The sequence below is a fragment of the Nannobrachium achirus genome (genome assembly GCF_963921795.1).
Source record: "Nannobrachium achirus genome assembly, chromosome: 1".
NCBI classification, from domain to species: domain Eukaryota; kingdom Metazoa; phylum Chordata; class Actinopteri; order Myctophiformes; family Myctophidae; genus Nannobrachium; species Nannobrachium achirus.
Window position 1 is genome coordinate 49,095,315 of NC_137810.1, and position 15,982 is coordinate 49,111,296.

At 43.5% G+C, this 15,982-nt stretch overlaps 1 protein-coding gene across 4 annotated transcripts in view; it reads right to left on the reverse strand.

Annotated features, from left to right (window-relative positions):
* The window catches only part of suco (SUN domain containing ossification factor), a 64,212-nt gene that overhangs the window by 16,700 nt on the left and 31,530 nt on the right, over window positions 1-15,982 (reverse strand). For 2 of the 4 annotated variants that reach the window (XM_080732926.1, XM_080732925.1), the window contains exons 5-15: window positions 15,118-15,291; window positions 14,455-14,647; window positions 12,879-13,005; window positions 11,572-11,699; window positions 11,007-11,074; window positions 10,342-10,449; window positions 9,889-9,994; window positions 6,957-6,977; window positions 5,815-5,870; window positions 1,138-1,229; window positions 643-756 (exon numbers count right to left, since the gene is read on the reverse strand). In XM_080732926.1, the coding sequence (XP_080589052.1) occupies window positions 643-756; window positions 1,138-1,229; window positions 5,815-5,870; window positions 6,957-6,977; window positions 9,889-9,994; window positions 10,342-10,449; window positions 11,007-11,074; window positions 11,572-11,699; window positions 12,879-13,005; window positions 14,455-14,647; window positions 15,118-15,291 (1,187 nt within the window). The remainder of the gene's footprint in view (window positions 1-642; window positions 757-1,137; window positions 1,230-5,814; window positions 5,871-6,956; window positions 6,978-9,888; window positions 9,995-10,341; window positions 10,450-11,006; window positions 11,075-11,571; window positions 11,700-12,878; window positions 13,006-14,454; window positions 14,648-15,117; window positions 15,292-15,982) is intronic. The other 2 variants (XM_080732927.1, XM_080732928.1) reach the window with 2 other exon arrangements.

Sequence of the window (15,982 nt, forward strand, 5' to 3'; positions counted from 1 at the left end):
CCAACACTAAGGATGTTACAGTGTAGAGATAAAACTCATATCAAACGGGGATTGGGGGTCTTTGAAATTAACCAGGTTGAGGATTACTCTTCAAACTCAAATTCCCTCCCCCCTGCCTTCTTTCCCTTACTTTTCATTTATTCTTTTAGGAACTTGCCTTTCCCCTGATTGCAGCTTTTACTGCCCCGCCCCCTTTCTCCCAGCCACGCTGAAGAAAACCCTGTCTGTCTCTGCAGCTCTGCTTACGTTCTACAGCAGACCAAAAGTTATGTTTGACCCCCGTGAAGGTGTGTGTGTGTGTGTGTGTGTGTGTGTGTGTGTGTGTGTGTGTGTACACCTCAATGTGTGTGCGACAAGGTTTCTAAGCCAATCACACTGCAAGCTTTTCACCGTAACTTCCCTCCCCTTTCCAAATCTGGAAGAAACACAGGAACCCTTGTGTGCGTGCACGTATGTGTACACGTGTAATGCCATGTGGGGGGAAAACAAACTGAGGGAACGATTTAGCAGTTTATGCCTCCAAGCAAATAACTGTCCTGACTCTGGCTTATACACTGAATAGATAAAGTAACCGCGTGTGATGCAATGTGACACACCTGTGTCAGTGAAAACAATTGCTTTGATGTGGTGTTGTTCACTCACACCCAAGTGTCTTTACTGTAGAAAAGGGAGCGTGTGTACTGTACGTACTGGTGGCGGAGCCGAGCAGGTTCTTAGCGGCCTTGTCCTCAGGTAGCTGGTAACCAGGTGGGTAGTCTACGGAGGGAAGAGAACAAAGCCGCTAGTTAGACCATGGCAGTATGTATGCAGCACAACATGCACATTCAAGCACCAAAATGCCGTAAGGCCTGTTGTGGATTTAAGGGGTTTCTTTTTTTTAAGATATTGTTTTGGCTTTTTGCCTTTATTGATAGATTACAGTAGTTTGACAGGAAATGACGCAGCAAAAGTCGTCGGGATCGGGAGTGGAAGACTGGGTGTCTTCATTGAACGGTGCTTGACAAATCCAGCACTCTCCTGGCTTGGTTTTCAAGACTGCTTACAGTATGTTGCCCTCGTGAAACTATATTTTCATCAGATTATTTATAGATTATTTATACATTCCTTAGTTTTGGTGCAGACAAAACAGGGTCTTACCAAAGTCTTCGTCCAGGTACTCCAGTCTCTCTGAAGGGTACTGGGAGTCTGCGATCTCCTCGTACTCCTCCACCATACTGGTGCCAAACACCCTGCACAGATTAAAACATGCATTCACCGTTATTCAGGCTCCATAGCATACAGAAGAGCTGTAAAAGTAAAAAGAATCTATATTGAAAAGACCTGCATGTGTGGCTGGCTGTGCACAAAGACACACAACCTTAGTACTCCCTTTACAACGAATTTAATTTGGTTAATTGTGTTAATTTATCTCGCTTGGAGATAAAGCTTCAATATGTAGCTTGAGAAAAGCTGACCCTGGTGTCAGGTAGGATACCTGCTGGTTGATAGTGTAATATCTCCCTGACAGGGCGGGGATGCCTTACTGTAAGAGTCGGTGGAAATTAGAGATGAAAATGTCATATCACGATTATTGTGACCAAAGAAATCGCGATTTACGATATTATCGCTATAATCAAAATATCCCCAATATCCATAATCCGGGGCGGAACATTTGTTGCGACGCGTTGTGAGCTTGTAGAACGGCTATTTTTTGGCAAAGAGATTTGGTAGAGAGTAAAAAAAGGCTGTATCAAGTACGTATATCATAAGTACGTTTTACCAATAGAGGGTAGGGTATAAATGGTATCGGATATGCAGCTCGGAAAATAAAAGGCGAATCGATCCCAGTGCATGACAGAACATTCACAATAAATTAAAACTCCACCACGATACGATTATCGTGTTTTTTTTATATCGTTTATCGTCCCATCCCTAGTGGAAATGTGGTCTCTCGTGCAGGAGACCTGGGTTCGAACTCCGGTATAGCTAAATTAACACTGGGATTTTACTGTGTGGGAGAGGACATGTTAATGAGACAAATACATTACACTGTGTACTCTATTGCTATCTTAAGGTAAATAAGACCCGGCCCACTGAGATAGAAGCTCAAGGCTCTCCATTCCACATTCCTCTGCATGTCAGCGTTCAGCAGGTCTTATCTAGCGTGAAAGGAACACCATAGTTCAGATGCACATCCACATTCTGAACTGTGACCTCCCTTTGAGGCTTTTTACAGCTTCCTTAACCTATGCTCCCCCTCCCCCCTTTAGTCACAGAGGCAGATACGTCGGGCTGTCATTGTTCAGGGTTCCCACACATTTTTACCAATTAATTTCCCAAACTTTTACAAAACTTTTCCAGAATATTTAACCCAATTTCCAGGACTATATAACAATAATTCAGCTCAATAACAGGTCGCTTACTCCTATGCGCAATGCCCAAAGACAGGTAGTGTATGCCAGTGGTTCTCAACCTTTTCAGGCCGTGGCCCCCGAAATAATCATATTTGAACTGGGGACCCCGGCACCATGACGAGCACTAAGAGTTGAGGAATTTTGTATAACACGGTTCTATTGTGAAAATAGCTGATCTACATGCTCACAACGCCTCGCGTTGCGAGGCGTTGTGTACATGTAGATCGGCTATTTTCACAATTTCTGCCTCTAATATTTGACAATTTGGCCAATGTGTAATTTGTCATTTCAGAGGTATTAACAAAATCAATAACCAAAGACAACGCATAGCTATTTTTTCCAGGACCTTCCAGGACCCTTGATCAATTCCAAAACTTTTCCAGTACTGGAAGAATATTTTTCTAATTTCAAAATATTTCCAGGAATTTCATGACCGTGGGAACCCTAGATCTATTTTAGGATAACCTTTTTTAGTTATCCTAATTCGGCGCAAGCGGCCCCTGCGGCATGTCTATGCGGCCCGTCATGGTCATACTAATAAAAACATATTCTTCTACTTTCAGTGTGGAGAAATAATTTCTGATGTCATCTTTTGAGTTTCTCTTCAGAACCCCTAACAGACACTTTTTTTTGTCTTGTTTCTATTTTGTTTGTTCCTAAAGAAACTTAATTGTTCCATGACAATCTTGTTTGTTAAGTTTTGGCCTCATAGATGGAAACTTGTCTGTTTCTGTGTGTTTCCTTTATTTTTAGACTAGTCATGTACAGTGTTAAATCATTGTCTAAACGTAGTTTTTAGCTTGCGGCCCTTGGACTATTATTTTCTTCCTTTTTTTTTTACTTTGAATCTCTGTAAATTGTTTCATGTTTTGTCTGCAATCATGTTTTAATGTGCTGCTCCCTGTTATGGCCATGACACTCTAGTCTGGACAAATACCGTTTTAAATCCAATAAGGCTTAAATAAAAAAGGTAAAAAAAATAACTGGGCCAAGGTATCAGCCAAATCCCAGCCCCCACTGCATGCATGCATGCATTCTTTGGCCGACTGGCAATGTGCACAAAAATGTTACTGCTGATCAGTCAACGTTAGCTCCAGCTACACACAAACACACCAACCCTCTTAGACATCTAGCCTTCACAGCCACGCCGTGAAAACAAACAGCCAGCTCTGATAGCCAGGACAAACAGGGGCGTCACAGGGGGGGGAAGGGGGGGTAGTGGGACTCAGTTACTAGGGCCCAAGGTGGAGGGGCCTTAATTATTTTATACTTTAGATATTGAAAAATAGCAGATATAAAAGCTCAGAGCGCGCTGCAAGCTTGTAGATCTGTTATTTTTGAGAAGTGATGAAAATGTGTGAAAATCTTTGAATACATGTACTTTTCAGGCGAACATTTGTAACTCAAAATTTGCTTCTGGGGGCATCCCTGGAACTAAATATTTTGAGATGGGGGGGGGGGGTCTGTGGCCAAATACGTATCATTTTGGGGGTCCTTCACATGAAAAGGTTTGAGCACCAGACTGACAGAAACATAGGGTTTTCAAAAATAGCAGATCTACAAGCACGCAGCGCGGCACTCAGTTAGCACGAAGCCCTGTGTTGCAACAGCAGCTACAGTTTTAGATCTAGTTTTAGTCTCTTTTTGTCTTTGAGTTGACCTAGAAACCCTAAATGCTCTGCGCGGCATATGCTTTCCATATGAGGCACATTCCAGCCAAAGCTGGCTGGCTACGTTCCAGCCCCAAAACCGGCAGAGAGCTGCAGGGGATGAATAGGAGTGACTGTGAGCCGAAATGCTCCCATATGTGTAATCATGTAAAATGATATCACAGACATACAGTATACTAATCTATAGCAGTGCTTTAGACAACTGTACTCCAGGCCGCCACAACTCTTTGGCGAGAATCGCACAGATCCATATTTGAACCTTTTGTGTTTTTTTTCCTAAATTAACGCCCCACTTGATCACACTACTGCAGTGTCGTACAAAAGCATCAAAAGTAGCAGATCTGTGAGCTTAAAACGCGCCGCGAAGCGGCGGGTTTCAAGCTTGTAGATCTGCTACTTTACTATAGCTACTTTTGAATCCTGAAAAGTAACAGTTTTGGACATACACCCGCCAGAGACGACATACAGCCAGATAGATGGAGATGTACAAAGAGACAGGCAGAATATTAACCCATTTAGGCCTAGGATTATTGACTGCTTTAACTATTGAAAAATAGCAGATATACAAGCTCACAGCGCGGCACCGAGTGCCACGCTGCGAGCTTGTAGATCTGCTATTTTTGAAAAATCATGATTTTATTTGCAAGTCTTTGAATATATCTATTTAAAAGCAAATTTTTTTAACTCAATTTTTTTGCTTCTGGGTGGTCCCAGGAACAACATATTTTGAGATGGGGGTCCGCGGCCAAATACCTATAATTTTGGGGGTCCTTGACATGAAAAGGTTTGAGAACAGCATGATTTTAGAGGAAGGATTTAGAAGTCGGGTCAAAGATATTCAAAGACTTGCACTCATTTTCACGATTTTTCAAAAATAGCAGATCTACAAGCTCGCAGCGCGGCACTCGGTGCCGCGCTGTGAGCTTGTATATCTGCTATTTTTCTAAAGTTAAAGCATAAAATAATGGTTAAAGTGGTTCAAATCTAACGCGACTCGGGCGCGTTCCAAGTATTTGAGAGTTAAGACATGAACAGATAGAGAAAGAGAGTGAACGAGAGTAAAAGTGAGCTAATCTTTCTTTTTGTTTTTTCGTTTTGACATTTCACTAGAAGGGAACGAGAGCAGAGAAGTCCCCAGGCCAAGTAAAGCATGGCTCGGTTCCCGAGCCAACAAAGGTTTCCTGGAAAACCTATAGACTCTATATGACTCCTCCCCCGAGACACACACACACACACACACACACACAGAGCAGTTCCAAGAATTACCCTTCAATACAGTACAGTATGAACTATGATCTTTTTAAAGATCCTGAGACAAAGTACTATAACAAAGTAATGGGACAAGTAAGTAAAAGTGGATGGTGCATACAGTAAGTGTATCCTTAAGCCAGTGTGAAATCAAAGTCAAATGACTCCACTGTGAAATGTGTTGGTGTGACAGAGACATTAGTCACCCAATAAACGCAGTGTTGTGTTGTTGTTTGGAATGGTTCAGTTCTGCGCTCTATTTTTAGGCCCAGGATAACTGCCGACCTACCTTGAAAGAAAGATGCCTGTAGAAGAATCTACTTAGATAATTTGCCAGACACGTCATGGCCAGAGCACTGTCACAAAACACAGCGCAAGGTCACACCACGGCTATTGCATAGTAGTCCAAGCCAATCCCAGATCCTATGACACTTCTTGATAATGACAGGAGTTGGCCAAAACGAAAGGTGTACAAACAGCAATGGGTCCCATGGCCATCTTACCTGATGAGACTGAGGGGACAGAAGTGCTCCGATCCAAAGTGAGAGAGAAGCTCAACCTGCAAGGGGGGGGGACAACAGCAACCAGTTAAGACAAGACGGGCATCATTCCCAGTTGTACAAGACACCGACCAGTCCCAACAATAATACATTATTGTTATTATTATACACCAGTGGTTCTCAACCTTTTCAGGCTGCGACCCCCAAAATAATCATATTTTAACTGGCCCCCCCCCCCCCCCCCTGACGAGCAGAGTTGAGGCATCACATTTTGTATAATACGGTTCTATTGTGAAAATATGGTATTTTCACAATTTATGCCTCTAATATTTGACAATTTGGCCAATGTTTAATTTGTCATTTTAGAGGTATTAAAAAAGTCCTTAAATTGTCACTTTAGAAATGTGCAGATACCCTCTATACACTTAAACCTTATGTCGGTTTGTTTACTGTTGAGTGAGAAAACAATGACACATTAAGTTAATCATCTGGGGACCCCCCAATATAATTTGGGGACCCCCCCCGGGGGTCCCGACCCACAGGTTGAGAACCACTGTTATACACCATGGATTAAAGCAAAAATAAAATCCCACGACTGAAACACTAGCGCTGCTTCCTAAACAACTAACCGAACCATATGTAAAATATCAGAGACCAGTAGGGTTTTATGGAAGATGCTTGTGAACATAATTTGTTAGTTTGACCACTTTAAATGCTCTAATCTAATAATCACTGAGAGCAGTGTTATCTACCAGCTCTCAATGCGTCTGCAGACGCATTGAGAGCTGGTAGAAACACTACTTTCTCTGCGCAACAAGCTTCCGTAGAAGACGTGCCGACTTCTATGGAATCCGAAACGACTGAGATCTGTCGTGGTGTCTGAGAACTTTAATCCATGTTATACACCCATTCCAAAAACACAGTCCATCAAACGTGTGGGTTAAGTTATCGTGAAAATTGCCAAGCCTTGACAATATTTGTACTGTATGTGTGTGTTATAATGGATTACTCTTCCACATGCATTACAGTATGTGTGCTGTGCCACCCAAAGCTCAATAACCACTACATCATTATGCCCGTTAAAAGTGTACTTGTGACTTTTATTACACATCACAACCCCCTGACCGAGAGAGAAGGGCGCTAACCTTTATGTACTTGATGAACATCTGATGTGAGAAGAGGACAGGGGAGGGAGAAACAGAGAGAGAGAGAGAGAGAATCAGTAAAAAAGGTTGATTCATGCCACAAGCGAGTAAAGTAGGTGCTCACACAGTTTGTCAAATGCTGTCTTTTTAGCTTTTTACTCATAACACACTGCTGACTCCATTCGTACTATCATTAAAAGGTAGGGTTAGTGATTTTCTTTGAATAAAATAAGTGTTAAATATCTCTGTATTCTGATAGTAGTCATTGCTATAGAGTGTTTGTTCAGTCACAGGAGTCTCCATGTTCTCTCCAGCTCTTTATTAAACAGACGGGATATCAATTTGATCGAACCAGGATAGAGACCTCAAACAGGATACAGTGAAATAAGTGATGACTCAAAGAAAGGAAAGGACAAAATTGGAACTGTCTGGAAGATAAACAAAAATATATTGATAAATGGGTAATCTTTCCTGATTGTCTGACATTTTGTCACCTACCTGAAAATGTATTTTCGGTTTATTAAAAAGCTGGAGACACAGGGAGACTCCTGTTACAGAACAAACACTCTATAGCAACGATTACAATCAGAATATAGTGCTTTAACCAAAAAGTATCACTTATGCCACCTTTAAGATTCTTTACAGGCAAGATACTACCATCAGTCAAGGTGCTTGGACACAGCAAGGTTAAGGCCATGTGGAGACAGTAAAATTGTGATTATCCACCTTGTCAGACTGTGCGAGTTGAATTAAGGGTACCAGTCAAATTGTGCGATGAAAGTAGACTACGACCTAGATCAGCCGACGTATGCCGGGGAAAAGCTTTACCTCGAGTAAACAAAACAAGACAGGAGGGAAATTTGGACCCAGTCTCTCCACTTGGTAAAAGAGGATGGGAGCTGATGAGATCATGCCGTTTCTCACGATAACTGATTAACTGATTTTAATCAGTTATCGTGAGAATTTTTTAATAAAGCTCCTTTGAATTGAAAATTGAATTGATTTTAATTAACGGATTAACGGATATTAATTCTCCATGCTTTAACACATGAATCCGATAAAAATGCCGCAGTCATTTTTCTGATAAAAGCAGCACTTTTTTATGTTTAAACCCTTGCTTTTAACCTTGTATATTGATTACATGTTTTAACTACCACTCCCTGTGAATATCACAGCACATTGTGAGCTCACAGCTCGTAGATGTGCAATTTTCGGTGAGTGACCCCGCCGTGCAACCAAGTATAAATCAGGTTTATGACAGCATGGATTGTCTTTTAGATGTCTGTCCTTGAACCTGTCATACTGAACAACCCAAGACATAAAAAAATAAACTTCATGGTTTTTAGTTTGCACAGAAACTGCTACTTTTATCTGAAAAATGACTGCAAACAATCTTATCGGTTGCATGTGTCAAAGCAAAAGAATGAACCATTATCTGTATGTGCAGACAGTCTATGGCAGATTTTGCCAAAGTTTTGCTATGAGGTGAGAATCATCATCCGGGATGACACAAAATGGCTAATCTTGTGCAGTATGTGTGGTCAGGTTTGAAAGAGAAGCACAAAAAGACAGAAACACAGACACAAAGACGGACGGGCAGGGACAGACGGACAAGTCGAGGACACACATGAGACATCAGAACAAGAAGACATAACAGGTTTGCGTAGCTTTAGTTCTTTAGAGGCGACTAACAGTGGTTAATCTCCGAGGCTTTAAAGGAGACAACAGTTTATGTAATCAGGTTCTTTTCATGTTGTAACAGATCACACACAGAATCAAATCAACGGCCACATACACATCTAACACAATTACAACATCCAAGGGATTATTAACATATTACACTTTAAACACACAGCGAGCATAGATCTCAACACCTAGCTGAAGCAATAGCGAAAGGACGAATGAGAGAAGGAGGGGACAGTCAAATACAATAATTATCCTAATATCGTTTTGTTTGGGGGCGACATTTCAATTTTCAAAGTGCGAAGATCCAGGAATGGGCCGCATGGCTGTCCATCCTTAATCCTCACAAAACGCAGATCTGTCAGAGACACAGCCTTTACAAAACATCTTTCTGTGTCCTGGCAAAGGGAAACTAGAAAGGCAGCACATTACTCGGATAACTTACCATGAAGTCATGAGAGGGTCCCCTGAGCTATGTAGAGACCAGAGTATGTGTGGGTGTGAGAATGTGTTGGAGGACTATAATGCATGTGATGTGTTAGGCCTTATACTGGAACAAGTAGCGGTGCACGGATGCCGATAATGGTGAATAAATACTCACTGCTGATACCCATACCGCATTCATACACATTTACATCTACTTTTTTTCTTGAATGTAAAGTACTACTTTAGCTTATTTGTCCAAAAGGTTGGTAATAAAACTAGTATTTTAGGTATAACGAGAAGCATTGTGCCACTTGTCGCCTGGAAATAGAACATATAACTTTTCAGAGGGACGCGTTAATGTTTAGATCCCATTAACCGCATGAATGGTTGGTTGTATTGGGTTTGGCAGGTTTTGTTGTCAAACAAACGCTGGGCACGGTCTTGGCAGCAGTGTTAATTTTGTTGACTAAGATTTTTGATATTTAGTCATAAGACTACGACTAAAGAATTTCAGAAGACTAGTCTAAGACTAAATAGTGTGTTGTTCAACAGACAAAGACTAAGACTATATCTGAATTTGCTGAAAACATTAACACTGCTCAGCAGACAGAGACACTGATAGGCCATAAGTAATGACTAGGTAGGCTAACTTTAGGATATGATTGTTTCATGATCGCTATAGATGTAAGCTAAAATGCTAAGACTAAAAATAAATAATTGAACTATCGTGTAAAATACTTTCTTTTGCTCTCCTGTATGCAGGAATTAGACAGCCTACTAACATGGATGTAGTGATCAGTTAGATGGAGGAACAAGGCGCTACCTTCACATATTTGGCATAGAGCTGCTCGTCCAAAGGAAAGCTCTGGACGGTGCGCTCGTCACGGCCGTGGAATGTACCCAGCTTCACCCACTTATTGGTTGGATATCTGTGGAGGAGGAGAAGGACACAACAACGTGCGTGTGGGTTTGATAACAGATTGAGAGGGAGTCAAAAAGACAGAAACAGGCCAGTTGAGGTACCTGGTTGAAACTAGGAGTGTGTAGGTGTGTTATATATTCTCTCACAGCAGCCAGCACAAGACAACAGGTCTAATAGGACAAGCCATGTGTCTCTTCTATATAGCGCACCTATACCACTGGCACTGTGTGTGTGTGTGTGTGTGTGTGTGTGTGTGTGTGTGTGTGTGTGTGTGTGTGTGTGTGTGTGTGTGTGTGTGTGTGTGTGTGTGTGTGTGTGTGTGTGCGCGTGTGCGTGTGATTCATGTCACTATACCTGTCACTGATTGACACCAGGAAGTCTTTAGGTGTGGATGAGAAGAGCTCAAAGTTAGCAATGTCCAGCTGCTTCACTTGAATAGGCTCACAGAGCTCTATGACAAACCTAGAGAGAGACAAAGACAGAGAGAGACATGAATGGGTGGGTGGGAGTGCTCATGTTGGGGGGGAGGGCATGCTATAAACCTACTTACTAATGTACAGTTTTGTACAAATGTGTTTTGTTTGCTTACGCAAGTTTTCAAAAAGTCAAATTCCAACACATTTCCAAGCACTTTCAAGACTATTCAAGGCCTTCGAGTTTGTTTGCATTTTTTTATATCAGTGGTTCAAGTAATTAAAGTTGAGTATAACAGGTACGTGATTATTCAAAGGTTCGGCATGTGTAGTGCGCCCCAATCCAGTTATCACACTGGCCTGGAGCGCAGTCCTTCACCGGCTACCTAATTTTCACTTGAAATCCAAACACATTCTTCGCGGTTAAAAACAACATGCAAATACAAATGCCTTCAAGGACTTCCGGCCCCATGTGACGAAGAACCCTGATAGACTTGTCCTGACAAAAAGTCCCCCAGGGCGAGTGAGAAGCATGTTTGCATCAGAGAGAGAACACGTCCCAGAGGGGTGGGTGCTGCTGGTACATGTGCTCTACGTGTGACTCACCAGATTTTGTTGCTGCAGGGATTCAGCATATAAAGATCCATGTTCTCCATTAGAATAGCTGAAGTACTCTGAGGAGACAGAGGGAGTGAGGGACAGAAGGATGAGAGAGCGATATATAGAAAGGTATTTAATATGGGTGGAATAAATTATATTTGGCACACCACCTTCGGGTTTATGACACATACAGTATGTGAGTGGAACGTTGTTTGGTTACATAATCAGCACACCGTGACGGTGCTATGACAACTGAGTTTCCCTTGCAGGATCAATAGAAATCTGTTTGAATTAACAGTCGCCTGAATTAATTGTTTATCATTTTCATCCCACGGGGTAAACAACACCATCATGTTTTGAGAGCTTGCACAGTTTGAAATTCACTGTTGCACATCAGTGGAAATCATAATTTGTATAGGTTTTCTACTATTCAGCTGAAACAACTGACTAATCACGCCAAGGAAGGCTGTGGGCCTGACACTGCTTCTGGGTCATCAATAAGAGATCCTTAAAATGTCCTCATGGCAACAGAAAAAAAGTGATGTTTATGGTATGTAACGCATTATCGTACCTTGGCTTCGTTGTTAGCAGAGAGTATCTTTGCGCCACACTCCACGGAGGCGTAGTTATTCTTGAAGTTTTTCTGGACTTTCTTCACGGGGTGGGGGCTGCCATTGGTTGAGGTATGGAGAGACTGACCTAAATTAACACAAGAAATGGGGGGATTAGAACGGTGTCTGTGTGCAGAAGGTTATGAACTGGGTCATGTAAAGACATGTCATCACCTTCCTTTAGGGTGAATAATACATGCAGGGTTTTATCACTGACGGCATCGCCTCTACCGTTCAGGTATGTTGCCGCGTGTGGTCTGTATAACACAGAATGTAGGTCATCTATGGAGAATGTCAAGGTAATGTTTGCCAATGTACTCATGGTGTACCTTGAAGTCAAAGCACTGATAAGATGTTCTTTAGAATGAAATGTAGTGAAGAAACCACTCCTAGAATGTAAAAACCCGGTTGTCTGGGATGTCAAGTGAAGTCTGAGGCCCATAAAGTCTGGTATAACTGAAACATATTAATATTTGACCAAAATGGAATTTTTCTGCCACTGTGCACGCATAATGTAAATGTACAGTGTGCTAACAACATCACATCACTGTTTATCCAAAGTAAAAAGATTTGGTCTATGGTACAATGTGGTGTATTGCATAGATATACTGTACACTGGGTGGCTGTGGCTCTTCCTGGATTCGTGGGAAAGTTTCCTTGAGAAGACACTGAACCCATAACAGCTCCGGTGAGGGTCATACCCTCCATTACCTTGCATGGTTGCCTTGGCCGCCAGTGTGTGTGAATGTATGTATGTGTATGTGTGTGTGTGTGTGTGTGTGTGTGTGTGTGTGTGTGCGTGCGTGCGTGCGTGCGTGCGTGCGTGCGTGCGTGCGTGCGTGCGTGCGCGTGTGAACACTGGCATATACGGCCCCTAAACTACGTGTCTACGAAAGTAAGAGAAAACTGTAAACGTGTGTTTATGAATATAAGCAAGGGGTATGTTGGGTAACCTTTGAGTGTTTGTGTCACTAAAACCCTTTGATCAGGAGCCATTAGAGGCAGTGCGAAACGAACAATAGCTACGAGGTTATGCAACGCACACACACACACACACACACACACACACACACACACACACACACACACACACACACACACACACACACACACACACACACACACACAATCAATGCAGAAACCTTAAGAGAAAGAGTCGAGTAATCAATTTGTGTGTGTGTGTGTGTGTGTGTGTGTGTGTGTGTGTGTGTGTGTGTGTGTGTATTCATGTATCAGATGTATCAAAGTGTGTGCAATGTGCCCTTACTCTTTTCCTTCTCCTTCTCCACCACTTCCTTCTCCAAGACTTGCTTCTTCCACTCGTCAAAGGTGGGGATGTCCTCTTTACTGGGCACTGAGGGGTCTGCTTCCTTCCCTGTGCTGGCATCCACTGCCTGCAACACGCACACACACACACACATTTAAGTCACAAACACATTGGTTAGGAAGTGTCAGTCAACAGCCATTGCCATCACCATAAATAATAGAATCAGCCTCCTAATAGGTTTATGTCCTGACGTTTGAAGCTACAAAGTGAGGACATAAGATCTAATATTACTATTATGTGGTAGTCCTATTCCTAGCTGCAGTGAGTCAAATTGTTAACTCCTCGCGCATGTCAAGACCATCCACGTAACACACATGTATATGGTAGAGTTGTGAGTGAATAGATGACCGGACAGGAAAAAATGTAACTGTATAAGCGAGTTCAACACAATCTACTCTGCATGACATTAAATTAAAGGGATGCTGTTCGTGACATAAAAAAAGAAAAGCCATCAATTTCAGCTCTTATTAATGGTATGGTAATGGAGTTTTACACTACAGAAGTTGGGCATTGAGTTATAAAACCTTAGACTGAAACCGCAGAAACGCTAGTGACAAATCCCATTCATAGCAGCACACTGCTAGCAGCTAGTCTATGGCCTCTGCAGTCTGCAGCATTGAGGTGTGTTGGCCTGTGAGTAATGTTTGGTTGGATTATATAAGCAACACTGCTAGACCCCAGGATGAACTACACTACACAGTATGAGCCGACAAAGCCACCGTTGTCAATACAGAAAGCCACCAATGAGAACACAGGAAAAGGTCAGACATGCAGACAGAACAGACTGAAGGAAATGTTCATAATCGCACACTTACTGGCCCTCAGTGTCATATTATCTATGGAGACCTAAACACTGACTCTCCATTCCATTATTTCAGGATATTGAAAGCAAGTAGAGTCAGCATTTGCCAGCTGAAACATTCATGAGACTGTTCTTTGGTAGAGAGTGTGCGCGTGTGCTTAAGAGTGTGTGCACGTGTGCTTAAGAGTGTGTGCGCGTGCGTGCATGCATGCATAAAGTGGTTCATCTGAGCTAGCATCCCACACGCAAGGCTCTGCATCCCTCATTGCACAAATACACTGCAGCGATCATCTCAGCTCAACTCCACTCCCTTTCTTCTGTTAGTCACTGTTCTTATCTTGATTCACTGCCATATCATTAGCAATCGTGTCGCACGTTCTGTATTTAACACTTTATAAATGCTAATAAATATTTTTTTAAGCAACCTGCTAGTTTGACCACCTCCAATACATTTATATGATGATGATAGTTAAAATAAAATATTGCAATTGCAATGCATATGTATGTGAATTTGTTATGGTCCGACGGAAAGTACATTTTGTCAGGAGAGTAGTCAGCCCTTGGGTGTTTTAAAATGTTCTAATGTGGCAAGTTTGGACACCCCTGTTGTAGATAGTGTTTCACTGCGTAACATGCTTCATAAAAGACACATCGGCTTCTATGGAATCCAAATGACTGAAATCAGTGGTTGGCGACTGAGAACTTCTGCTGTACCTGCTGATCTTGGTGTGGGTGGGAGGCGTTGCCTCCCTGGTCCAGATGATCTGACAGGCCATGCTGGGCCTGTAGCTGCTCCTGGGGGTCCACGGGGCCCGGAGAGGCCTGAGAGGCCTCCACCTCAGGAGGACCAGAACCACCGGGGAGCAGTTCTGGCGACTGGGTCTCTATGCCGACCACATCCACCACGCTACAGGGCAGGGCAGGGGGGGAGCGAGGGAGGCAGGGAGGGAGAGAGAGAGAGAGAGGGAGGGTGATGGAGAGAAGACAACTGTGAGGAAACAGCCGATTTGGACTGACACACACGCACACACACACACACACGCACACACACACGCACACGAACACCAAGAAGAAAGACAAGTCATTGCATTCACCTGACAATCTCAGTTAGTCCTTGTTTGTGAGCGAGCAACTCGCCCGAAAAAGAAAAGTAAATAAAATAAATAAAAATAATAATAATTAAAAAGCTGATAGGACAGGAGAGCAAGGCCAGCGGACGATGATGTGCTGAGCGTAGCAGAGGGAGGTGCGGCTTTGTTGTTACCTGCTTTTACCCGTCTCTGTGTTCCGATTGGCTGCTGTGAGGTGGAGGGCGAGGGGAGAGGCAGAAGGAGTGGGGTCGGGGTGGGGGGTGGTGGGGGGGTGTCCATAACTCACCTGGGAAACGGGCTGCCAAAGGGCGTGTTTTCACAGGTTGCCAGTTTGGGGGGAATGACCCCGCACTGCGAGTGAGTGAGCTCGGCAGAGACAGAGCTGTCTACAGGGGGGGGTTGGTCTCCAGCACTGGCAACCTCTAGAGGGGGGTCAGCGGCACTGACAGCCCGCACTGCACTGAGGGGAAAGAAACAGGACACAATGCCGTTTACCACAGCTCCTCCCACAGAGAGGAGGAGGAGGGAAGGGAGAGAGACAGAGAGACAGAGACAGAGAGAGAGACTGGGACAAGGAAGGGCAAAACGTTTTAGGGGGCGTGAGATGGGAACGACAGGGAAGGGTGATTGAGACAGAACGAAAGAGGGGTAGTGAGACAGGGGTTGTGTAGAGGGTGAGGGAGGAACAACAAGGAAAGAGGAGATAGAAAAATAGGGAGTTGGAGGGGAGATGGGGTGTGCACAGAAAGGTAGGGCAGGGGGCGAGAGTAAGAGAGATTCAGAGAAAGAGAGGGGGGGGAGAGAGAGAGAGAGAGAGAGAGAGGGAGGGAGAGAGAGAGGGAGCCAGAGAGAGGGGGGGGGGGGGGGTTGGGTGGTAGAGGGGATGTTGTAGAGGTGTCTGTCTGGCAGGGCAGCTGGAGAGCACGGCTTTTATGCTGATGACTGAAATGTCCTGAAGACGACGGCCACGCTGAAAACAACTGTAGACGTTGTTGGTCTTCTCCGAACATCAGGGAGGCAATCTAGACTAACTTTCCACTGAATAACCAGTGAGTGGTCCATGTCCCAATAAGTAACCGATTTCACCAAGTTGTGTTGGGCAGGGGGCGAGGGGGCGAAAGTCCACGAGATCTTGAGATAAGGGCGGTTGC